This window comes from Maniola hyperantus, chromosome 4 (assembly GCF_902806685.2).
Source record: "Maniola hyperantus chromosome 4, iAphHyp1.2, whole genome shotgun sequence".
In the NCBI taxonomy this organism is placed as follows: domain Eukaryota; kingdom Metazoa; phylum Arthropoda; class Insecta; order Lepidoptera; family Nymphalidae; genus Maniola; species Maniola hyperantus.
The window spans coordinates 3588864-3615649 of record NC_048539.1 but is presented as its reverse complement, the minus strand read 5'-3'; the positions used below and the strand labels follow the sequence as shown (position 1 = coordinate 3615649).

General features: G+C 36.1%; 3 protein-coding genes across 4 annotated transcripts in view; all 3 read right to left on the bottom strand.

The window, feature by feature from the left end:
- The window catches only part of LOC117981967 (uncharacterized), a 29379-nt gene extending 26735 nt beyond the window's left edge, over nt 1-2644 (bottom strand). The window contains exons 1-2 of the mRNA XM_069498441.1: nt 2583-2644; nt 274-473 (exon numbers count right to left, since the gene is read on the bottom strand). Of these exons, the coding sequence (XP_069354542.1) occupies nt 274-473; nt 2583-2615 (233 nt within the window). The 5' untranslated portion in view covers nt 2616-2644. The remainder of the gene's footprint in view (nt 1-273; nt 474-2582) is intronic.
- A 1590-nt stretch (nt 2645-4234) lies between these two features.
- Nucleotides 4235-15704, bottom strand: LOC117981820 (uncharacterized). 2 transcript variants are annotated; one of them, XM_069509797.1, is made up of 3 exons: nt 12885-15704; nt 5911-6072; nt 4235-5309 (listed from the first exon to the last, which is right to left on the bottom strand). In XM_069509797.1, the coding sequence occupies exons 2-3, from the start codon at nt 5974-5976 to the stop codon at nt 4236-4238; spliced, it is 1140 nt and encodes a 379-aa protein (XP_069365898.1). In that variant the 5' UTR covers nt 5977-6072; nt 12885-15704; the 3' UTR covers nt 4235. The 2 variants fall into 2 exon arrangements, with proteins under 2 accessions (XP_069365898.1, XP_034823918.1); XM_034968027.2 differs by lacking the exon at nt 5911-6072.
- A 188-nt stretch (nt 15705-15892) lies between these two features.
- On the bottom strand, nt 15893-17186 carry LOC117981965 (Golgi-associated plant pathogenesis-related protein 1-like). Its single transcript, XM_069509834.1, has 2 exons — nt 17044-17186; nt 15893-16643 (listed from the first exon to the last, which is right to left on the bottom strand). Exons 1-2 carry the CDS (start codon nt 17044-17046, stop codon nt 16170-16172), a joined length of 477 nt encoding a protein of 158 aa, XP_069365935.1. The 5' UTR covers nt 17047-17186; the 3' UTR covers nt 15893-16169.
- Between the last annotated feature and the right edge of the window lie 9600 nt (nt 17187-26786).

Sequence of the window (26786 nt, the reverse complement as noted above, 5' to 3'; positions counted from 1 at the left end):
CGACGCTCATATTATGATAAGATGTAGTTTACCGCCTCATTGTAAGCAATAGTAATCTTTGTGCTTATTTTTTGTACCTTCCTATACCTACTCGTACGAATGTGCTATGCAATGAAGGAATAATCATGAAAAAATTAATGAAATAATTGTGCTTAGAAGTAAGTATTAAACTTAATTAAAATAAACTGTATTTTAATAATGACGATGAAAGTATATTTCCATTTCATTTTTCATTTCATCCACCCACTTAAGAATCATGGTCTTTCTACTTACGTTATTCCTAGATTTTTTAAATTTCCATACACGGCCATGTCTCCGGCGTCTTTGTGAGGGAATTTCACTGAAGATTTCAACATCCCTCTCGAAGGTCGTAACAAAGTATGGCCTGGTTGTATGGGTTCAGCTTCGGGAAGATCCTCTACCGATTGTGGTATATCAAGAATGTCCTCATCACTATCGAGGAATTGACGTCTCTAAAAATATCAATTTACGGCGGTTACGCACTCATCCGATCCGAAACCGTGAAAATACGTGCCTTTTTGTTTTGTATGGGAGCTTATGACATAATATGTCGTAGATAATCGCTGGTATTCTCAAGGATGACGGATAGAACTCGGATGACGGAAGTGCAGTGCGTAATCGCCGCTAGGCTGTATCTGTACAGGTTGTAATTAACGTTATACTACCTAAATACAATCCAATACCAATAACCATTTGCTTTATACTTGTTGTTTTAGTATTTTCCAAACCAGCAATGTATAGCGTGCAGAACTCGAGGTCAACGCCCCGCCTACGATGTGGCATTTATCCCGCGGCACCTATTTACGCAACGTTTGTTGACCTCTAGCGTCAGTGAGATGTTTCATTTGCAATATAACTTTTAATTTTTTTTCATTTTTTTCGCGTTTTTTGTGGTATCTTATCAGTAAGAATCATAATGATTGACTTGTCTTCGTTTTTGATAGCGTTTTAATAATATCCTGTAGGTATTATTTTATAAGCGCTGCGTTGTAGACGAAAGCTACGACGTGTAAAATTTCAAGCAAGTATCCACTCATACATTCATACTCATCATTCAGTTATTTTGTGAACCTTTAGATTATTGAAGATAAGTTGCGTTTCACTTTAAGCGGATGCCGCGCAAGCCTTTGAGTTAGAGCGACTTCATACTTCAAACTTCCTAAATTCTTTTATCCTTTATCGGGTGCGAAAGTTAGATACTAGTAGGTAAGTAAATATTAGTAACTTTTTGTTTACCTAATTAGCCAGAGACAAACCGAGGGGAAAAACCCGGGCCAATTTCCGCCCCAATTTGAATATTAAAATGTACGCGGAAATAACTTCTGCGTGCGTTTTTCGTTTATATTATGTCTGGGAATCTAGACATTAAACTTGATGGCATGAGTAAATCTAGTTAACTAAGTTCAGAGTTCAGTAACCAGTCACAAAGTCGGTTTGTTGCTAAGTACGTTTGGCAATTTGAGAAAACTCGTTTGCTTTACAATAGGATTTTGTCCCCTAACATCATTATGCACTCCGAGTTGACCTTTGGAGTGCCCAAATGCCAAATAGATGTATAGCAAGCAGACACGCACCGCGAAACAAAATTTAGTAAACTTGTAGTAACTTTAGGTTAACATAGCTTGTTTTGATTTTGTTTAAAAATTTGTATAATGTACTGTATCTTTATTATTATTTAATTAGAACAGATACAGAGCCCAATTACACTATTAGTAATTTTACTTTAAGAGGCTTTAGTTAGTATAACTTAATTTAATGTGACCAAATTTATCAAAACTAGTAACACGTTGTTAGGTATATCATAACATATTGCATGCTAATAGGCAGAATTTGGCTGTACCTTTTTGTTTTTGTAACATCAGCTCATCTGCTTACCCAGATTTACAATAAATAAATTTGAGTTTGAGTTTAAGTTTTCAAGTTAAAGTTCTACTTATGTCTGTCTCGATTACTTACAACAAACTTGTTAATTAGCTCATAACTTGACGTCTTTATATTATTTTGGTAGATTTCCGCACAGTCACTTAATGTTAACTTGTAAACTTACATTTAGGGCTTAGAGCTCACATCTTCCTGAATTAAAAATTAGATGGCTGGATTTTTGTCAAAGTGTTCGGTTGGCATTACAGAGTCATCTTTTATCAAAACAGTGCCGAAAAATGGAACTTTACACAGCATCCTTATTCATCGCGTTATACGATGGAACATGGCGGCGTTGTTCAGATAGCTACGCGTGCCAAATTTTCAGTTGCGTTTTAGGTGTGTCGCTTTCTATGCAAAGTACATGGAAGGTACATGACTTGACTTGACTTGACAGATACTCCAAAGCACATTATACCTTAGTTTTCAGTTCTACGAGTTCTACACCCTCTCGTTTATCAATCAAAATAATATTTTATAATCATATTTTTCCATATCCTTCCATCCTTCGATAAAGAATCCTATATCAATGCTTCCATCTATTCAAAATTGGTTTTCTTTTACAATTTTCATATTATTGGATAAAATATCTAAGCCGGGAATGTCTTAGGGCTAGGATAAAATAAAAATAAAGTACTTACTTGAATCAAGTCAATGAACCTTCTTAAATCCATAACACGTACATCTTTACTTACTAATAGAGATATATAATTGTTCTAAAAAAATATAATGTTATTGAAAACCTTTCGAAGTAGAAAATACAGCAAAAGCTCGCATCTAAGGATTATATTGTTCTCTGAAGGACATTAAGGAATAAATGGAGCGCTGAACTTTAGAAAGTATCGTCTATATTATATCTACTCTTTTGCCCTTTAATAGAGTAGGTATCAGTTGATTCTATATTTATAATTTTTTTATGATAGTGTGTCTCTCTATTTTTTATTGTTACCTTTCACTGTTCATATTGGCCTGAATTCGTTGAAAGTAAGTACCTAGGTAAAGATGAGAGATCTAAACCAATTAAGAAAAGCTCATTTTCACAACGGACAATAGTCAATTTAGATTTTTTTAAAGAAAAATTGATAATGTAACTTACAAATAATATAAAACACATAAAAATAGCACATTTCATGTTAGTTATTTTATCAAAAGACTTTTCTCATTTTCCTTGTCACTAACAATGTCTTTAACGATCTTCAAATTTCAGAACACGCTATTTTAGACTCTAACACTTGGAAAATAGAGTTCAAAAATGATTTCGCGTCATAAATCGCAGTGTAATCGCAGTTAATTGTTTTTGTATGTATAATTAATATAACTTAAGTTTGCTATACGTTTGTTTAATGTTAACTAAGTTAGCAAACCGTGAAATTGAAGAGTAACAAAAACACTGTGTAGGTATTTGTTACTGTAAAACCTCGAACCGCAATAAATCTTGAAATTTTCCAGTGAAACTCAGCATTTACTTTTTCGTAGTAATGGTCTGTGATACCTAATCATTAATTTCAGACTTTTTCAAGCAAATGCTTAATATTTAGGTTTTAACTAAGAGACACGGTGAAGTCTGAATAGTAAAAAATTAAAATGAAATTTTATCACCCAGTCTACACAGACTTATCTGTCCTACCTTTAAAAAAAATCACTCCATGAGTATTTTTGTGAATTGCGACTGAAGTTCACGAAGGAGCTGAATAATGACGTGAATCCACGAGACCTAGTGAAACGAAGAGCAGAAGAGCGAAGCGAGTCGGAGTCATCAGGAGACAAGATATTTTTTTTTGTAATGCTACCACAAATTCACGGTTTTCGGATTTATTCCTTTACTTATGCTATAAGACCCTAGGTCAACCCTTAAGGTTTTTTTGACAGACACGATATACGAACAGACATACAGACAGACGGATAGACAATGAAGTGATCATAGGATCACTTCATCGTTCGAGGGTTCTTTTTCCTAGAGTTATAAATAACAAGGCTTATTAATAGCTATTATTAGAAGTAACTACAATGAAACACATTTTTATAACAAAATTGGTAGGTACCTATTTATATCAAAAATTCAATTAAATATAACGTACAATATAAAATATTTGAAAGATAAAAATCACGTATCTTAAATAATATTATGATAATCTATTTTTTATGTGCATTATCATCATTAATTTGTATATTTAAATGTAAAATGTTTCACAATAAATACTGACTATTACCCTAATAATAAAATAGGTAATCTATTTCTTTGGAATGTATAATGTACATACATCTCTTTGGTCCAAGCTAACATGTCTCTAAATTTAGTTCACAGGTGGGTGAACTTTGCGAGCAAAGCTCCCCATTACGTTGCCAGGTGGGAAATAATTGGCCACTACGTAAACTTGACCTTCCTTGGTCCTCGAAACACCTACACCGACTTCTTTGCTATCTTCCCACACAACCTGGGTAAAATGTCCCGAGCCTAAATTGCTGGGTTCTCTTCCAAATGTGTGACATTTGATTTCACTGTACCATTTATCTACAGGCACTCTTCCAGTTAGTGCAAAGTTAGGATCACTCGACCAAGCGTAGAATATGTTCTCTCCATATTCATTTTGGTCCCGATGCTCTACTCTGCCCCTTTTAGCAATAGTTTTAGCCCATTCTTCAGCATATTTACATAACTTCTTACTCAGTTCAAGAGGTGGCACTTTATGCTTACGTCTATATTCATTATGGGCTTGCAAAAATTCGTCTTCAAACTTGTTGTCTGATATTGAAGTAGACTTAAATTTTGTTACCAAATCTGATGCATAATCACTAAGATTTTTGCTGTTCCTGTAATTAGGAGACGGTGGTTCTATATTGTTATTTGATTCTCTTAGAGAAATCGAAGAACTATAACTTGAGACAGAATGGAATTGATTCGCGCCAGGTGGAGGAACGTTTTTAACAAATTGACCGCCGAAGTTGCCTGGAGGATAGTAATTGGCGACTACATACAGCTTACCAGATTTGCTTTTAGCATTTCCGATTCCAAGTTCTCTGGTGCCTCTCCATATAACTTGCGTGAAATGTCCGCAGTTTAATACATCAGGTTCTTTACCAAAAGAGTAGTCATTGATTTCATCGTACCATCTGTCAACACAATCTTTGGCTCGTATTTTTACATTCGGATCTGGTGACCAACCACAATAAACACTTTCTCCGTATGTTTGATTAATGCTATAGGCCATTTTATCATTTTTTGCTAGTTCTTCAGCCCATTTTTGACTTATTTTACTAATTTCTTTATTTAAAACTAACGGTGGAGTGCCATGTTCTTTTCTATATTCGTTGTGGGCCTCCAAAGCTTCATTTTCAAAATCACTTGATTTCGATCGGAAGATTTTACTCTGAAAAGAAGAAATAATTCTGTGAGTATTTTTTTTTAGAAAAATATACCAGTCCAAAGTGCGTTTTTGAGTTTGATAAAACTTATCAAGAGTTTTGTAAAATTCTTTTGTCGATTTAGTTTATTTTTAGTGTGTCCAATCGGTGTTGGCCCGTTTATCAGTTTTACAACAAAAATTTATGAACAATAACTAATTCAACATAAAAAATGATTAAACCTAATCGGTATCATATAGTAAGGAACAAACAAACATCGTTATCTCAAAATTACTCATACAATTTTATCAAAATTATTTCCACTTTATTAGAATGACGGAGTTTTATTTAAAGATGACATAATATGGTATATTGACAATTGTATCCATGTACTAGCCATTTGTGTAAGGAAAACACAGGAAGGAGGAAGAATCTTTTGCTAGGATAATAATGTATGATTAAAAGAGGTGCTTAAAAGCCGTTTACATGGCGTGTGCCTTACAATGCACAATTGCAAAGTATTGTAAGGTCTACATCTCCTGAGGATACTCCGGTGTCGGGGCGAACGTGCGTCGAGTGTGTTTGGGATTTGTGTGGTGCTGCGTGGTGGTGGTGCGTATTGCTTGCCTGGTGGCTGCTTCTTCCTGCATGTTTAGCAGTGGGAGGGCGGGTGGTGCATTTCGCATGTTGCATGTTGCGCCATACAGATTCGACCTTTTCCGCGGATTATAGCAAACTAGGCTTTTGGTTCATTGTATATCATGGACTTCCGCAAAGTAACGCCTGCTTCTATTTAACATTTATAAAATTCGTTAACAAAAGTTAAGACATTGATGACTAAACATAACAGCGGCCACACTTGGCAAGCCCAGGCGCGCCCAAATGCGGACGCGTCTTCCGTGTTTTGTTTTTCAGTAATTTCAGTGGTCAAATTATACTTAGATAAAGCCAAAAGACTCAACTCTGTCTGCTATCTTTGGTCTAAAGTGAAACTAGAAAAGGAAAAATAAAAATCATATTTCGTATAAATAAGAATATCCACAGAGAAATATTGCTATTAATGTTTTGTTATCGGCCCTAGCCCTTCGAAACAGATTTATCAATGACTAATGCACTCGATACATTTCCGCAATCACTAGTAATGGGTTTTCGATAAAAATATTATGGCCTAAATGAAATATCATTTAGGTTCACTTTACTCTGATTCTGAGGTTCTAGTGCTACAATATTATAATTAAAGATCGCTGGACATCACTTTAGTTAACTGAAAAACAGATCGACATGATTGTTTCACATGGATAAGTAAATTTGGGGAAATGGAAAGTGACATAGGCGACTTTTTATCTTCGAAAATTGAGTTCCCACAGAAAAACGCGAAATAAATCGGGTATACCTACACCAAACTAAACTGAAATTGTTTGAGTATATAATAGCCAACTTGTAGAAAAGTAAGTTTTACTTATTGGTAGCTTTTTGCTTTTTGGTTTTTATAAATACTCAACGGTATACCGACCTTCTTTGTAGAAACAGAAAGAAACTTGAATCAACTGTAATTTCACTTTTCCCATAACTTCGCGATAAAGTACCAATTTTGTTAAGCACTTAGGAAAGTGCGTACTTATCATTTCCTCTTCCATTTGCGGGACCCCAAAGTGGATAAACAAAACTTGCCAGCCTTTTCTTCCTACGCAGAATAAGGCTTCCTACATCTCCGCAATTCTATATTATTTCTCTATCCTAAGTAATCCTAATAGTAAGTACCTGGTTTATCCTAATAGTGAGACGTAAGTAGTTAATTTCAAGCGCTCAACATTCATTGCTGGACATACATAGGTCTCTTGCAAGGAACTCCACAGAACACGGTCTTGTGCTGTTTGCGTCTATTGTTTCCCAGTATCTCGCTTGATCTGTCCACCTAGTGGAGGTCCTTCAATGCCGTGGGCTCGCCATTCAAGCACCTTGGGATCCCAATATCCAATATGCATCGGTTCTTCTAATTATGATGACGTATTCGATCCATTGGCGATTAAAGGTGGACTTTTGAGTCGAGCGGCTGTAAGGTCAGTGTCGCTGCGTCAGAGAGGCCGTGACGAGCGGCAGAATTCAAAGTCACTGATGCGTCGCTTCTGATGCCACAGACGCTCGGCTCAAAAGTAAACCTTTACTCTGGCGGCATCATACAAAACTTATCACAATATAATTTTGTGTATTTTCAAAACTATGTGAGTTTTTCCGTAGCTTTGCTACACAACGCGCGATAAGATCCGAAATGAGGAGATCCGCAGGAAAACCAAGGTCACTGACATAGCCCAAACTATTAGCAAGCTGAAGTGGCAGTGGGCAGGTCATGCCTGTCGTAGAGGCGATGGCCGTTGGAGCCGGAAAGTCCTTGAGTGGAGACCGCGTTTAAGCAAGCGTAGTGTGGGACGCCCTCCAGCACGATGGACCGACGATATAAAGAGGCTTTGTGGGAAATGGCTGGATGAGGAAGGCTGAGGACCGGGTGTGGTGGCGCTCTTTAGGGAAGGCCTATGTCCAGCTGTGGACATCCACAGGCTGATGATGACGATGATGATTTATAATTAGGTAATCGTTTTATAATTGTTGAATTTTTCCATTAATTGATCTATAGTAAAATGGTAAATGCGAAAGTGTCTGTCTGTTTAATCGATTTTGATTATAAGTTAGAGAGAGATGGAAATTTTCACAAAAATTGCTTGCATCCTAGAAACAGACTAGGCTACATTTATCTCAGAAAATCCAACAGTTAGCTCTGGTTTTTTTAAACCTGATGGATTACTTTCTGGAACCTGTGGGATTACTTCGTCCACGTGGACGAAGTAATCCCACATAAATTCTTTGACGTCGTAACATGTGCAAGTGGCCTTAGGTCACCCATCCCAACTTTCAATATGACACCCAGCGTTGTGTAAACTTACCCTAACACGTTTACGAGTGCCTACTTATGTTTGCGACAAACCTACGAGAAATAATGGCCGGTTTATTGTATTCCAGCAACATTATAGTTTACTAGTCCAGCGCTGAATTTCTACTGAAAAAAGCTGTATTGGTACAAGAACGCTGCAATTTCAGAAAAGCTTATTTGCATAGCAGGTGCTAGAAAAATGTTCTTTCAAATTATTTTTGTACATTTTTAGGGTTCATACCCAAAAGTTACCTGTGGGACGCTATTACTAAGCCTCTGCTGTCTGTCCGTCCGTCCATCTGTCAGCGAGCTGTATATTGTGAACCATAATAGTTGAAATTTTTACAGAATGAGTATTTCTACTGCCGGTATACAACAAATAATAAAAAGGACATTGCTCTGCCCTCATACAAAGTTTGCCTATGAACCAACCGTAATAAAGCATTGACTTGTAGAGTGTAGTGTATTTCCTAGAAAGCAAATTAAAACAACGGATACTTCTGAGGATTTATTAATTCTCAAAAACATTTTCGATTTTGAGGTTATTAGGAAAAGCCCGTTTTTACACTGGGGTTTATTTGAGTTCAATAACTAGTTCAATTAGTTTATTTGAGTTCGAAATATTTGAGTTCAATAACTAGTTCAATAACTTTTTTATTTGGTTTCATGAAATTTTTTAAAAAAGAGTGTTACCTATTTCTTGTACGATTGTACGGAACCATTTGTGTGCGAGTCCGATGCGCATTCAACCGATTTTTTTTGTATGAGTTGCTTTAAATGGGCTACACGTACCTACCCGGTATTAGGGCTGTTTTATGCAAAAGTGATAACATTTATGTAGTATGCTACAAATGGAAAATGTAATTTTGATTACCTTCATTGGGATCTTTCTTATGCCGAAACAATTCTTGGTAGGTACATTTTTAGGGTTCCGTACCTCAAAAGGAAAAACGGAACCCTTATGGGATCACTTTGTTGTCTGTCTGTCGGTCTGTCAAGAAACCTACAGGGTACTTCCCGTTGACCTAGAATCATGAAATTTGGCAGGTAGGTAGATCTTATAGCTGACATTTGGGGAAAAATCTGAAAGCCGTGAATTTGTGGTTACATCACACAAAAAAAATTAAATTGTGGTCATGACCTAATAATTAGTATTTTCAATTTTCTAAGTAAGATAACTATATCAAGTGGAGTATCATATGAAAGGTCTTCATCTGTTCATTCTAAAACACATTTTTATTTATTTTTATGCATCATAGTTTTTGAGTTATCATGCAAAATGTCGAAAAAATACGACTGAATTACGGAACCCTCGTTGTGCGAGCCTGACTCGCACTTGGCCGGTTTTTTATTGTATTTATACGGCCCTGTGGCATGTCGCCGTCTCGCACTGGTTTTACGTGTATATACTTTTGAATCGTCAAATGCATCTATACCACTGGTTCGGAATGCCTTCCTACCGAGAACCAGCAAGAAGCTCGGTGGTTGCTCTTTTCAAAGATTTAGTTTACAACTTTTATATTATTATATTATACTTACTGTATTAAGTTAACACAGTGCTCAGTAAAACCGACTGTGGTTTTTGTGGCACTGAATGTAGCAGTAATAATATATAATTTTTATAAGTTTAATAATAAAAATAATAAAAAAAACTAACTTATGCTCGCAACTTCGTCCGTGTGGACTACACAAATTTCAAACCTCTATTGCACCCCCTTAAGGGTTGAATTTTCAAAAATCCTTTCTTAGCGGATGCCTACGTCATAATAGCTATCTGCATGCCAAGTTTCGGCCCGATCCGTCCAGTAGTTTGAGCTGTGCGTTGATAGATCAGTCAGTCAGTCAGTCAGTCAGTCAATCAGTCAGTCAGTCAGTCACCTTTTCATTTTATATATTTTACTATATTAAGTTAACACAGTGCTCAGTCAAACCGACTGTGGTTTTTGTGGCACTGAATGTAGCAGTAATAATATATAATTTTTATAAGTTTAATAATAAAAATAATAAAAAAACTAACTTATGCTCGCAACTTCGTCCGTGTGGACTACACAAATTTCAAACCTCTATTGCACCCCCTTAAGGGTTGAATTTTCAAAAATCCTTTCTTAGCGGATGCCTACGTCATAATAGCTACCTGCATGCCAAGTTTCAGCCCGATCCGTCCAGTAGTTTGAGCTGTGCGTTGATAGATCAGTCAGTCAGTCAATCAGTCAGTCAGTCAGTCACCTTTTCATTTTATATATTTTACTATATTAAGTTAACACAGTGCTCAGTCAAACCGACTGTGGTTTTTGTGGCACTGAATGTAGCAGTAATAATATATAATTTTTATAAGTTTAATAATAAAAATAATAAAAAAACTAACTTATGCTCGCAACTTCGTCCGCGTGGACTACACAAATTTCAAACCCCTATTGCACCCCCTTAAGGGTTGAATTTTCAAAAATCCTTTCTTAGCGGATGCTTACGTTATAATAGCTATCTGCATGCCAAATTTCAGCCCGATGAGTCTAGTAGTTTGAGCTGTGCTGATAGATCAGTCAGTCAGTCAGTCAGTTACCTTTTCATTTTATATATTTAGATATTAGGTTTGGTGTTAGTTCTGTGGCGCAGAGGAATAGGTATAATTGTAGTGGTATGATCTACACTTCAGTACCGCCGACGTTCCCAGCAATATTAATTAAGGATCAAGTGGAACGGTTGCACTAATCTGCTATATTAGGAAACGGGTACACGGGTCTTTGTTATTGGGTCAAGAAACAAGTTATTTCCCGCGGATTTACTAGAAAATAGCATTAGAATTTAGTCACAAGCCATGCCTATGGAGTTAAGGTGGAAAAAGATTTTTCTCCACTCTTCAATTCCAATGTCCACCTCTCACCTCCATCATCAGAAAGGAATCGTACTATATAATCCGTACTACAAATATGCGAAAGTGTCAATCTGTCCGTCTGCTAGCTTTTCACTCTACTTTGATACATTCAAAAGATGCTTTAAAAAATTACATTTTGTGATCGCTGATCTCATTAAAATTTGCGCTCACTGCGCTCGTGTTCCCGTTTATTGTTGAATTCTGTCTTAATGACAAATCGATAGGTAAAATCTAACCCCATCAAGCCGAGCAATAGTTTTCTCTTATGAAAGCATTTGGTTAAGGTCCTGCTAAACCCCCCCGTCCCTCCATTTTCAAAAATTCTACTCGAGCGAAGCCGGGACGGGTCAGCTAGTCTAATGTATACTTTCAGGAAGTTTGGTCAATGCAACTAATTTGAGTAACACAGTTAAGAGTTATAACATTCATTAAAAATTCGCGGAAGCTTTGCACAAAAAAAACGTACACAGACGCACATGTTTAACTTGAGTGCTTCTTGCTTTTATTTTTTAGGGTTCAGTACCAAAACGGTTACTAACAATTACCTACCTTTACCTTTTTTCTTTGACTTTGTTATTTCATGATGGATGGATGTCCAACTGCTTATTTCAGTAATTACTAATACCTACTTAAAATAATTAGAATTCTTTAAAAAAAACGACCTCCCTAATGCAGTGATAAGTCTTATTAGGGGTTCGATCCCGGCAAGGGTTTCGAATTATATAATTTCTAAATTTCTGGTCTAGTCTGGTGGGAGGCTTCGGCGTTGCTAGTTACCACCCTACCGGCAAAGCCATGCCACCAAACGATTTAGCGTTCCAGTACGATGCCGTGTAGAAACCAAAGGGGTGTGGGTTAGCCCGCTTCCATTTTAGACTGCATCATCACTAATCATCAGGTGAGAATGCAGTCAAGGGCTAACTTGTTTGTAAATTAAAAAAAAAAAAAATGCTTGCCCAAACTTATTGAACACTAGCTGACCTGCCCCTACTTCGCTCAGGTGGAAATTCTAAATATTTTATTTAGTAGATCTACTATGAGAACCAAAAATATGTGCAAAACTTATTTGTCAACTAATATGTTGTAAACTGGTAACTAAAAATTTTAATCAGCTTGCAATTTATCATACAATAATTATCATCTTTTATTTCTGCAGTGTGTCATTAGAAAAGATTTAATATTTTATTGTGGCATTAAACATAAGAATTTTCTTAGAAGTTAACAACAACACAAATTAGTCAACAGCCTTCTAAAATAATCCATTAAAAATATTCAACTTAAGTGTTTATATAAGTAAATTATGTAAACATGCTTTTCCCCACGATTACTTCAGCGTGGATTTAGGCTTTTAAATATTCCGATGAAAATTCTTGAAACTCTTTCAAGAGAAAATTTCTTTTCAAAAGAAACCCTTCATGCAAATCCACAAACCTAATGTGTCCGCACCTACTAAAAAAGCTGAAACACTACATAGTCAGTCCGTCAGTTTTTCTAAATATATAAAAAGGAATATGTGACTGACTGACTGACTGATTGACTGACTGATCTATCAACGCACAGCTTAAACTACTGGGCGGATCGGTCTGAAATTTAGCATGCAGATAGCTATTATGACGTAGGCATCCGCTAAGAAGGATTTTTGAAAATTCAATCCCTAAGGGGAAGGTGAAATATGGGGTTTGAAATTTATGTAGTCTCCGCGGACGAAGTCGCGAGCATAAGCAAGTATATTTATAAAAGACAGAAAGAAAGAAAAAGGTAAGTACCGAAATAAAAAATAAAAAAAATGAGTGAAAAAATTACCATTTTTTCTTCCAACGTATCCATAAAAAAATCACAAGTCCTTTTTACACTGCGGGTCCCGACCAATTTGTGCGCCCTACTTCTGTATCCTTGCGTCCGAATGCGAATGCTACCATTATGAAATTTAGTAGTGTTATCACAATAATCACCCGTCTTTCTCTTCACTCATACATTAGAAAGGGACATTAGGCGATAAACGTTAACTCACTTATATTGAGCACTATCTGAGATTAGGAATGAATGGAGTTTTTTTTATGAAAAAATATTTTTTTTGTAAGTTAAATAAAATTGCTATCCTTTGCTACTATAAGTTCGTATATAAGTAAGTCTGTCTATCTGTCTGTTACTTTTTACGACCGCTAAACTGTACTTCATAAGAATAGAGATAGTTACTTATTAATTTTTTTTAAATAGATAGTTACCTTCTGATTCTGAACACATCTTAATTTTAGAGTATTCGCATTCCGTTTTTACTAATGTAATATGAAAAAGACAGACACAGTTTGACAGTTTTAAAATTAATTTAGACACGTCAAACTCCGTGACTTTAGCTTCCAGTCGCGAGCCTACTATTTAAATTTGTAGCGAGCACTAAAATTTAGAGTCTTTAAATGTAAAATTCATGTTCCGTCCTTTTTAGCAATATTAAAAAGAAAAGGATGCAGACACTCTAAATTTAGGTTAGAGAAAGACAACAGAATCGGCGCCAATATTTAGTTATCTTGTTCAATTATTTCAAATATAATATCCAATTAGTAAATTAATTTTAAATTAACACTTTGATCTCGCATCTAAAGCACTACGATTCTAAACAAACGCGTTGTCCGTCCCAAACATGAGAAAATACTGATCCAAATCAAACAGAACAATGGCAACAAATGTACAAATGTAATTAAGTTATCAAGCCTAACGGAATTCCGAAAATGATGCATCGCTTAACACAAAGAGCTCGCAAAAACACGAAAGTCACGAAAATTGATACAACACGTAGCAAAAACGGCATGACTCTCCTGACCCATTGAAGTCACGGTGTGTACCTACATAATCCGCGATTGTCAGAGAGCAGAATAAAAATCCAAGGAACTGGTGAACAAAACATGGAAATTGCACAAGATAAAATTTTACAACATGGGCAAAAAACTGAATTAAAGCTGTTGAAACTTTACTGTAATTTTATTTCGTTTTTGAACAAAATTAAGAGTCAATGTTTCCAAAAGATTTTTGAAAACTTAGCTACACGTGGAGGAAGTTGTAGGCATCATCAGCTAGCCACGCACAATATCCACGGGATCCATATGGGGATCCACACTCGACAGACAAAACTGATCTCAGAGGGCGCCACAAGAGGTCCGGCCAATAGAAGCTGGCATCTTCATAGTGTTTTATAGTACGCTGCAGACAGCTGCGCGATTGCGGGAGAATGACAGCTACAATGTCACGATCGCAATCATCTCTGATTGGTTAACGCTCGCTCACTATTGGCTACAATGCATTGTTGCAACAAGAATCGCACAAATTCAGCTTTTTTGCAGCGAACTCGTGATCGCATTCGGTACCGATATCTGTACACACTGTACCACATAAGGTAATTGACTATTCACAAAACTGTTGGAAACACGACGCAGCGTTGGCAAATTAAGCTCAAAATTTAGGAACATTGTACGAAACTCGCGGGCATAATTAGGAGAGACTAACGACCTATGTCCCGTATTTTAGCACTTGATTATAATGCAGGAATCTGGCAATTTTAAAGCTAAATAATTTGCCCGCAATCATCATCAAGAAAGTGAAAATTAATCTATACTAAAATAGGCTTTTCAAATTAAACTTAATGTGATCGGAAATTTGCATTATGAAAATTATTAACGTCAATAACTGCTGAAACATTAAGTGAATTTATAAGTATGAAAAGATCCTGAAAGAGATCACTTTAGTGGCAAAGTCGCCCTTTATTTTTTAAGTGTATCTGTATTCTTACTCTCTGTAATTTTGGTAACAATAAAGATGTTTTAAATTAATTTAAATGAAACATTAAGAGTAATATTAACGAGTAGGTGCCAAAAAAAAAACCGGCCAAGTGCGAGTCAGGCTCGCGCAATGAGGGTTCCGTACTACAGTCGTATTTTTTCGACATTTTGCACGATAATTCAAAAACTATGATGCATAAAAATAAATAAAAATCTGTTTTAGAATGTACAGGTAAAGACCTTTCATATGATACCCCACTTGATATAGTCACTCACTTCGAAAGTTGAAAATATTAATTATTAGTTCATGACCACTATTTAATTTTTTTTGTGTGATCTAACCCTAAATTCACGGTTTTCAGAATTTCCCCCAAATGTCCAGCTATAAGATCTACCTACCTGAAATTTCATGATTCTAGGTCAACGGGATGTACCCTGTAGGTTTCTTGACAGACAGACAGACAGACAACAAAGTGATCCTATAAGGGTTCCGTTTTTCCTTTTGAGGTACGGAACCCTAAAATGACTATGGAAATAAAAATAAATGACTCTACTCGTTCCTCTGTTAATTTTGTTTGTGATTAATGCTTATCAATGGATGTCGATAACTGAATTTGATACGCAAGATTGCCGTTATAAAATACAAAAGTGTTACAAATTCGTAGAAGTTCACAAAGAACATTTCAAAGTATAGTTAGGTACTAGTTACTACGCAGTACGCACTACGCACTACGCAGTACGCACACAACGGTTTTCGGATTTATTCCTTTACTCATGCTATAAGACCTATTTAACCACCAAATTACATGATACTAGGTCAACGAAAAGTATCCTATAGGTTTTCTTGACAGACGCGTCTGACTGTTTGTCTGTCTGTCTGTCAGATAGACAGACAGACAGACAGACAGACAGTCACTCAGACATAAAATTTCTATTTTTTCCTTTTTCAGGTAAGGAACCCTTAAAACGACTCAGAGTAATAAATAACATAAGGCTTATTAATATATGTATATCAAATAGAAGTAACTACAATAAAACACATTTTTATAACAAAATTGGTAGGTATAATATATTTATAATATCAAAAATTCAATTAAATATAACGTAGGTACAATATAAAATAATTGAACGATAAAAATCTATATCTTAAATAATATTATGATAATGTATTTTTTATGTGCATTATCATCATTAATTTGTATATTTAAATGTAAAATGTTTTCCAATAAAATATACTGACTATTACCCTAATAATAAAAGAATCTATTTTTTGGAATGTACATACATCTCTTTGGTCCAAGCTAACATGTCTCCAAGTTTAGTTCACAGGTGGGTGAACTTTGCGAGCAAAGCTCCCCATTACGTTGCCAGGTGGGAAATAATTGGCCACTACGTAAACTTGACCTTGATTGGTCCTCGAAACACCTACACCGACTTCTTTGCTATCTTCCCACACAACCTGGGTAAAATGTCCCGAGCCTAAATTGCTCGGTTCTCTTCCAAATGTGTGACATTTGATCTCACTGTACCATTTATCTACAGGCACCCTTCCAGTTATTACAAAGTTAGGATCACTCGACCAAGCGTAGAATATGTTCTCTCCATATTTATGTTGGCCCCGATGCTCTACTCTGCCCCTTTTAGCAATAGTTTTAGCCCATTCTTCAGCATATTTACATAACTCCTTACTAAGCTCAAGCGGTGGCACTTTATGCTTACGTCTATATTCATTATGGGCTTGCAAAAATTCTTCTTCAAACTCATTACTTGATGTCGATCGAAAGATTTCACTCTGAAAAAAAGAAATAATTCTGTGAGTATTTGTCAACTATAAGTTGTAAACAGGTAACTAAAAATTTTAATCAGTTTGCAATCTCTCATATAATACTTACTTACTTTTATTTCTGCAGTGGCAGTATTTTATTGTGGCATTAATCATGCTTTTTCCCACGATTACTTTTGCGTGGATTTAGGCTTTTGAATATTGAAATTGAAATTTGATGAAAATTCTCAAAACTTTTCAAGAGAAAATTCTTTTCAAAAGAAACCCTTCAAATCCACAAACCTAATGTTTCCGTACCTATTGTAAAAGCTGAAACACTACATTGTCAGTCTGTCAGTTTTTCTTTTTATAAAAGACAGTTAAGTACCTACCGATATAGAAAAAAATTAAAATGAGTAAAAAAAATTACCATTTTTCCTTCCAACGTATCAATAAAAAAATCACAAGTCCTTTTTACACTGCGGGTCCCGACCAATTTGTGCGTCCTACTGTATCTTTCCCTCCGAATGCGAATGCTACCATTATGAAAAGTAGACTTGACTTATATTGAGCCCTATCTGAGATTAGAAATGAAATACAAAAGTACTACAAATTCATAGAAGTTCATAAGGACCACTTTAAAGTATAGGTAGGTACTAGTTACTGCGCAGTATGCACTGCTTTAGTTTTACTTAGTCACAGAGTATTCAACCTCAAGGGTACGCATATACAAGGTTTTGCATGAAAACAAAATCGTAAAATGTTGGCGGGGGACATAGGAAAATGTTTTGTTGTTATTAGTGGACTCAAAAGCCACGTAATCAAGACAATGTGCGGGATGAGGGTACCGAACGGGCGTGGGACGGCTTCTGTGCTAAGCAACTGCCTAAGCTTGGTGATCGGGGGTGTCCTGCTATTGGGCCTCAATAGGTGGTGGTCTGTGTCCTTAGTTTACCTGTTTAAAAGGTAGACAAGTAGTTTCTCGCTGAAATGCGTAAGAGTCGCGCTATACGCGGTCCATACGACCTTGTTATCGCGAACTGACGATGAAATGAATTTAATATTTATTTTTGTTGCCAGTGATGACATATGGATCCGAGACATAGTCGCTAACTATGGGCCTCATAAGCAAGCTCATAGTCACTCAGCGGGCGATGGAGAGAGCTATGCTTGGAGTTTGTCTACGTAATCAAATCAGAAATGAGGAGATCCGTAGGAGAACTAGAGTAACCGACATAGCTCAACGGGTTGCGAAGCTGAAGTGGAAATGGGCAGGGCACATAGTTTGTACAACCGATAGATGTTGGGGTCCCAAGGTGCTGGAATGGCGACCTCGCGCCGGAAGACGCAGCGTTAGAAGACCCCCCACTAGGTGGACGGACGACATCAGACGAGTCGCAGGGAGCCACTGGATCCAGGCGGCGCAAGACCGTGGCGTGTGGAAGTCCCTACAAGTCCAGCAGTGGACGTCTATTGGTTGATGATGATGATGATGATGATTTATTTTTATTTTTATTCAGTTATAAGTTAGCCCTTGAGTGCAATCTCACCTGGTGGTAAGTGCCGATGCAGTGGAAACTGGAAGGTTTTTGGCAGTTTTATTAAATCCACACCACTACACGGCATTCATTATACCTAAGACCTACCTCCCTGCCTTTCATGATTCTAGGACAACGAGAAGTACCCTATAGGTTTCCTTGACAGACACGACCGACGGAAAGACGGACAGACGGTTAGACAGACTAACTTACCTACGCAGACGAAGTCGCGGGGATCATCTAGTATTCAAATAATAATCAAAGTTCGTTTGTATACAGCGCTCGAGGGAGACTTCTCATAGAAACAAGGAAGCATCCTAATCCTAGTAAATTAGCACTTACCGTTAAAAGTTATAAATCCATACCACTCAATAGATTCCAGATAATTTCGCTAAGGGTAGGTACTTACGATAAAAGAACATCCGGGAATTATACAAAGTATCTTCATTTTATGATTTGATAAAGAACAGTTAATTGATAAAACAATTCTTGCAAAATAGATTAGTGATTTGATAATATGAATAATTTGATTTAATTGGTCAAAGTACATTTACATTAAAATTTGAAACTCACTTCACTTTTGGTTTAAACTTTAAACACTGTAAATTGCAGCCGATAATAATATTTCTTGTGGCCAACATGATATGATCGGAGATAAGTTAGGTAGATTTTGGTACAAAAGACGTTTGGTACAAGATGATAAGATCAGCGACTAATGAAACTCGAATTGATACTCCACCATCCCTTTATGTCACAATATCATCGTGCAGACATAGTAAATGGGCACAAATAGATTTGATTTTAATTTACTTGGTCAAAGTATAACAATCTATGGAACACACTTCACTTTTGGTTTGAACACTGTAAACTGCAAGTACTGCCATCAATAATATCTATCTCGTGGCCAACATTATAATCGGATTCGGAGATAAGTTACAATATGGTACAAAAGACGTTTGGTACAAGGTATAAGATGTATCTATACCGATTCAAATGTAAGGACAACCCCACCTGTGACTGTGATGATGAAACAGATGAGTCGATTTTACATATTTTAATAGAATGTCCAAAATTTGGTAGAAAGCGGATGGACCTGGAATACTCAATAGGAAGTAAGATAAATAGAGAAACAATATCCGCCATCATAGCCAGCAGGAAAGTAAATAAAAGGTTCTTAGAATTTTGTGAAGAATTAACAAACAAAGTAAGACTAAGAAATGCCACACGAATCAGGTAATATTCACATAGGTAATTCATACCTAGATGAGTATTAAACAGAAATTAAAATGTAAATAGCAAATAAGAAATTAATTAAATGTACATAAACATAAGTAAAAATAAATAGCTGTAAGAAAATATGTAGGTATAGCTATATTATATTAGATAATATATACATATACATACATATAAAATAATTATAAAAAACTCTTATAATGAATGAAATGCTAAAAAAAAAAAAACATAGCGGCTCATTCTCATCCAACAAAGCAAGGCAAAAAAAAATAAAAAATAAGCCATGTCAACTATCAAAAGTCTCCGACCATCATGTCGGAGGAAAGTATAGAGGACACACAAAAAAAAAAGGTATAAGATCAGCAATTAATCTATGAAACTCAAATCAAATCAAATTTTGAAACTCCATCACATCTTTATTTTACTTTGTCGTATAAACGGAATTCTTTTTGTTCCGACACAAGTTAGCCCTTGACTACGATCTCATCTGTTAGTAAGTGATGATGCAGTTTAAGATGGAAGAGGGCTTATTTGGAAGACATATGACAGTTTTTATTAAAACCCATATCCCTTCTCGGTTTCTACACGGCAACGTACTGGAACGCTAAATTGCTTGGCGACACGGCTTTGCTGGTAGGGTGGTAACTAGCCACGGTCGTAGCCTCCCATTAGATCAGACCAGAGACAATTTATTTTAGAAATCAAACATTTCAAAATTGCCCCTACGGGGAATCGTGCCCGAGACCTCCCACCTACAGGACCACAGCGCTCACCACTGCACCAAGTAGATAATAACTTGAGAAAATTAGAGAGCTTTCCCGGGATTTCTACCAAATGGACGTGGAACAAAAACGCTATTTTCTTTGGTTTTGCACCAACCGTTGTTCCTGCCAATATTTGCTTTGAAGATAAGTGATAGAATTTACAACGTCGAAATCCTCGTAAAGGTCAACGGAATGGGTAACTGAATGGATTAATAAGAGGCTTACGCTCATTTTTCACATGTTTACTATTAAACTACCAGTATAACACGAAGACTGAGTTTGCCATAACATTCCGCTCCTTCCTCCGTTTCCCGCTCACCTGCCTCCGTAATGAATGGCTCCTTGGTGGAGGGATCCCGACCATCAGTAATGGGGGTCATAAAAAATACAGAGAGATAGAGAGAGAGAGAGAGAGAGAGAGAGAGAGAGGGAGAGAGAGAGAGACATTCAAATCCTATTCCTTCGTCTGCGTCAACCCTAACTGCAACCTACCTCAATTTGAATTCAACCCGCAGAGTTTGATTGTTTGAGTTGTACAAGTTGGTGGTTGGAGATAGAGGTCAAATTATACAGTACAAATATCTTGATTCTACGGAAATTCTGAACTTTGAGTTCAAGAGAATTGATTTCAAACTTATGACTATGTAGCGACTTGATGATGCCGAAACTTCATCGCCGTGGATTTTTTTAAATTACGGTTGAACTCTTTGTAGTAACGGAATGTAAGTAGCCTAGGTATGTCACTCTCCAGGTCTTTAATTAATTATAATATATCCTTGCAAAAAATCACGTTGATCCATTGCTCTGTTTCTCCCAAATCAATTATTTGGTTGTACAAAGCCAGGCGGGACGGCAAGGATTTCTGATGCGCGATGCGACTAGTCCGTCAATCAACTTTTATTAACTGCATTAACAATAGGTAAGACTGATCTCGTTCAATAATACATAGGTACCTACCTACTGCAATCCAGCGGGGTCATTCGCTAACGGTGTCATGAATGTTAGCCACCGAGCTCATATTATTTTGACATTGTGGCTAATTCCGTTGTACACAATCTCTAAACTAAACTAAAATGATGTGTCTAAATCTATTGCTATCTCTATCATAATGTTGCTTACAGAAAAGGATAGCACTAGATTTAAACCTGTTAATTTAGTTTAGGTTTAGAAATTGTGTACAGGAGAATTGGCCCCATTGGTTGGTTTTACATTGCTGCTTCACAGAGTGGTATTAAAATAAAAAAAATTTACAAAAAAAATAAAAACCGACTTCGTTACACAAACACTAAAAATTGAAAAATAATTTAATTTATTACCGATTATATTATGTATACAAGAGTTAATATAGTTCTATAATAATACTTTTTGGTGCCGGTGCCAATTAGCTTTAGCTGCGCGAATCGTCTAGACTTCATATTTTTAACCGACTTCAAAAAAAGGAGGAGGTTCTCAATTCGTCGGAATCTTTTTTTTATGGGACTCCACAATGGCACCTCATTGGCACCGACCCCAAAAAATATTATTATGGAACTATATTAACTCTTGTATACATAATATAATCGGTAATAAATTAAATTATTTTTCAATTTTTAGTGTTTGTGTAACGAAGTCGGTTTTTATTTTTTTTGTAAATTTTTTTTATTTCACAATTTTTAGTGGCCCCATGGAATTATGCTATGACTGGTTAAAAATCTACTGTTTACTAAGCTATTACACTGATCGCGAGCAATTTACTCTTATCCGTTGAGGAGTTCCAGTATCTATCTTCGAAGATGTTCATCAGATCTTCACCAAATTGAAATGGGACCAACTTTGAAGTATACCCTTTCAAACAAAAAAAGAATTTTCAAAATCGGTCCAGGCGTTTTCGAGTAATCGGGGAACACACATAAAAAAAAAAAAAAAAAAAGATTCCGACGAATTGAGAACCTCCTCCTTTTTTTGAAGTCGGTTAATAATTTTTCATACGAAACCTTTAGGTAATGGATTAAAAATAAATGTCAAATGAGCTCGATGGCTATCATTCAGTGTTAGACACTAGCGAATCACTAGGCAGATATATTTTTACCTGACGCCAATTTACACTAGGGTTAGTATAAGATAAAGTAAAATAACGACCATTGTGCTTTTAATTGGTTGTCAAAGTTTAACGCTAACCGTAACGTTACTTTAACTGGCTGTTATGCAAATGGACCTAAGTCATTAAATTCTTTAGTCTCGAAGGAATAGTTTAACTATTTGCTTTTATTAGATTCTGACTCTCATTAATTTGCGAAATAAAGTTTGCATTATAAAGACTTATATTCCCTTTATTCCTCGTTGTGCAAAGTGCATGCATAATGTTTTCGTGTCTAGAAAAGTCACCCTAATTACAATCGTTTAAGGGTTAAAATCGTTTGATACAGCTTGAGCTTATTGCCAATAACTTAACCATTACCTTGTTATTTTATTACTAACCGTAAACTTCAAAGCTCCGAAGCGAAAACTACTACTATCGGGAAGATAAAAAATAATGGGAGTTTCATTCGCCATCTTTTTTCCTTTTAGAGGTTCCATGTGTGAAAAGCACCTGAAAAGTGGTGAAAAATAATACGATGGTTATTACTTATTAGTGTTCCAAGAGTGCCAACGCGACCCTATTAATAAGACTCTGCTATTCGTCCGTCCGTCTGTCTGTCAGCGGGCTACATCTCGTGAACCGTAATAGGTAGAGAGCTGAAATTTTCACAAAATTTAATTTTCTATTACCTACCGTTAGGTATAGCAAAAAATAATAAAACTTTCACCATGAAAATAAAAATGATTAAACAAGTGTTATTTCTTGTACGATGGTACGGAACCCTTCGTGTGTAAATCCAACTCGCACTTGAACGATTTTTTATATAAAAAAAACTCAATAAGCTACTGTTACCAATGCTTTTATGGTTGACATTAGTCTCTATATAGTACCAGCATCGATATAAATGACAAGACATGGTCAAGCGAACAAAATTTTTCACGGTTTGGAAACCAAATAAATCAGCGCCACCTTTTTTTTTAAATAGAGATAGCAAGCAAACGAGCAGGCGGGTCACCTAATGTTAAGTGATTACCGCCGCCCATGAACATTTGCAGCACCAGAGGAACCGCCGATGCGTTGCCGGTCTTTAAAAAACTAACCTCTTAGATACTAATGAACGACCCGTTTGAAATCCAGACGTCACTAAGGTTGCATTGGTGCATACGCACCAATTAGTCGGTGCCATTTTGTTTGTTCAATAACCCTGTCCATACGAAGTAATATATGTATAAGTCAATGATTACCAGTTTGGAAAACAGGATCTACTTAAAAGAACCGCCAAGAAACTCAGCAGTTATTCTTTTTAAATGGAAAGATATTAAGGCAAACGGAACCATAACTTTACCTCCTCCCCAACTCAAACTCTACCCCCATTATTATCAGTTACTATATTCACATTCCACGGCATCATCCATCCTTATCTAGCATACTCATAGACCATTTGATTGCTGTCTCTGTCTATAATGGCGTGACAAGAGGGCATCAATGGCAGGCCCTGATTGAACGTGCACTACAAATAGGGTTGCCATCTGCAAAATCTATTAACTAGGACAAGGCGATCGAAAACATCGAATTTTTTAGTGTAAAACTCAAACCGAATATAATATCAGTCTACTCTCTTTTTAACCACATGAATAAAATAAAATATTTTAATTTATCCCTAAATACAAAATACCTAAAACTTCGATAACAGTAACATCTAAAAATCGACCAAGTGTGAGTCGCGAATGGTGTCGTTCCATCGTATAAGAAATAACACATTTAAATTTTTTGAAATTTTTGAGGCGTTGTTTTAGAAATTTTTATGATTAATTGTTGTTAGGTATAGAAACCATAGAAATACACATTCTGTAAAAATTGCAACTCTCTACCTATAACGGTTCAAGAGATGCAGCCCACTGACAGACTGACGGACGGACGGACAATAAAGTCTTAGTAATAGGGTCCCGTTATGATCTTATGAGTACGGAACCCTAATTAAACACTCTGTTTCTCCGTCATTCAAGAATTAATAAAAATAAACTCAGTCACGATTTTAGGTGTCAATCAATATTTCGAGTAGCTTTCAAAATGGATTTCTTATATATAATATCTATCAACGGCTATACTCACGTATTTAGTCGACGTTAGCCTGACTAGTTTCGAACCCATCCGGGGTCCTTTGTCAAGGGAGGATACCTTTGGATTTCTTATTTGAAATACATTTTCTAAAACCCCGCCCAGACGCTCACCGGATGCCTTTCTTCCAAACTAGGACAAATCCGGGAAAACCCGGACGGATGGCAATCCTAACTACGAAGGTTCAGCTTTGTATCGAGGAGTTATCGTGTTTATCGGAATGGCGGATGGATATGGATACGATATTAAAAGCAGGCGGGCCCATATCTAGCGTAGCTTTTTCTCCATGTGTATTGTTGTCATAGCTAAGGGTCAACACATATTAATGGCGTGGAGTTTTTTGGAGAGAACAAAAAGTTCTTGGGTTTTTCTGGTAAGAAATTTTCCGTATCAGGCTAAGTTATTATATACTTAATTCAAATTTTAAGTGACTATAATATACAGATTAGTCGTGCGTAAGAGCTTATGAAAAAACACAAAGTTAAGAAAAACAAGAAAAGATAAAGTGTAAGAAAACATAAAAGCCATAAATTAATGCTTGACATCTGCCATTTGAGCGTCAAGTGATTTGTCTTTTTTTATTTTATTAGAAAGGCAATAATGCGAAGATGGTTATAAAGTTATTTTTTAGCGTAGTAGCCACGGGTAGTAGCACACGCCGGATATCCGCTAGTAGATAATGGAATAAAATAAAATAGCCCCTAAATGTAATATTATGTGTGAAAGTGAACGAAATATAACATTGCTCATGAATACCGAGAGCTTTATGGCCCTCAAAGATCGCGATCACTTTGAAAAACGATTCAAAGACCATTATCGATACTTTGCATTTCTTACTTAGACTGTGGCTATGAACTAAGCGGTCTGTAGAGTTATTTTTAGCCGACTGCAGAAAAGTCAAAAGGGAGGGTAATGATTTTAGCAGTCTATGTATGTAAGTTTTTATTTGTGTGTTCCACCGCAGCGCCTAAACTACTGAGCTGATTTTGATGAATTTGGTATCAATCGATTCGTTATTATGGCCCGGTGACGCTACAATTTATACGAACAAAATCAATATGGCAAACGTTACATTCAAAAAAGTGAGAGTCTCTTGCTATCGAGTGAGATATCAAAATTATTTAGCGATTTAGCGATTCGGTACGATGCCGTGTAGAAACCAAAGGGGTGTGGGTTTAATAAAAACTGCCATACCCCTTCCCGGTTAGCCCGCTTCCATTTTAGACTGCATCATCACTTGCCACCAGGTGAGATTGCAGTCAAGGGCTAACTTGTATCTGAATAAATAAATAAAAGTTACTAATTTCCGCTTGTTTCGTAGCTTCAGCCGAAAAATCTTTCTTATCTTAGTATCGTATTGGATCATTAATAATATTAGATTCTTTACAAATATATGAACTAAATATCTATTAGATACTTAAATTATTATTATTTGTTATAATAGCCGCAATAGAAATACAAATTCTGTGAAAATTTCGACTCTATATCAGTTACAATTCACGAGGTACAGCCCGCTGACAGACAGACAGACGGACGGACGGACAGCGGAGTCTTAGTGACGATTATCGATGTAACTTCAAAAATGACGGACTTTCATACAAATTTCCGTCCAATATTTAACCCACTTAAGGGTGGAATTTCGAAAAATCCTTTCTTAGTGGATACCTACACATTCCAAAGAACACACCCTCAAAATTTCGTTTGTCTAGGACCAGCGGTTTAGGCTATTAGTTGGTATATAAGTCAGTCAGTCAGTCAGGACTTTGAATTTTATATATTAAGATATTATAGACATTAAGATATTATAGTTCACAATTCAGCAACATCTGGACCACAATCGCCAAACATTAAACAATGCATAGTAGAATCTAAAGTAGCAAGCTCTATTCAACGCTGGCATTTCCTTTGAGATTCAAAGTTGAGGTCTCTCCCGAGCATACAAACTGGCTTTGAGGCGGGCGACCACTTCGTCATGTGGGAAGAAAATCTGAATTAAATATACTTATCCATTACCTAAATTAGATAAATCTCTTTTATTTGTTGACGGGGAGGAAATCTTATTTATTTTATTTTTATTTATTTACACTTTATTGCACACAACACAAAGTAAACATTGGAAAAACACAATACAGGATCTTAATCTAATAGCTGTAGCATGCAAAGGCGGCCTTATCGCTAAAGCGATCTCTTCCAGGCAACCTTTGACGAAAGGAATCACGAAAGCACGGGTTGGTGCGGCAGCCGAAAATGGCCCTAGGTATATTATATTATTATAAATTAGACTACATACACAGTACATTCTAATAATACACAAATATATATAAATATATATACCTATATACATATCTCTATAATATACCTACTACATAATTCTGTTTACATAGATAAATAAATATTGGCAACAAGAGTGAGAAATCTTGTATAGAAGCAGGCGTTACTTTGCGGAAATCCATAATATACA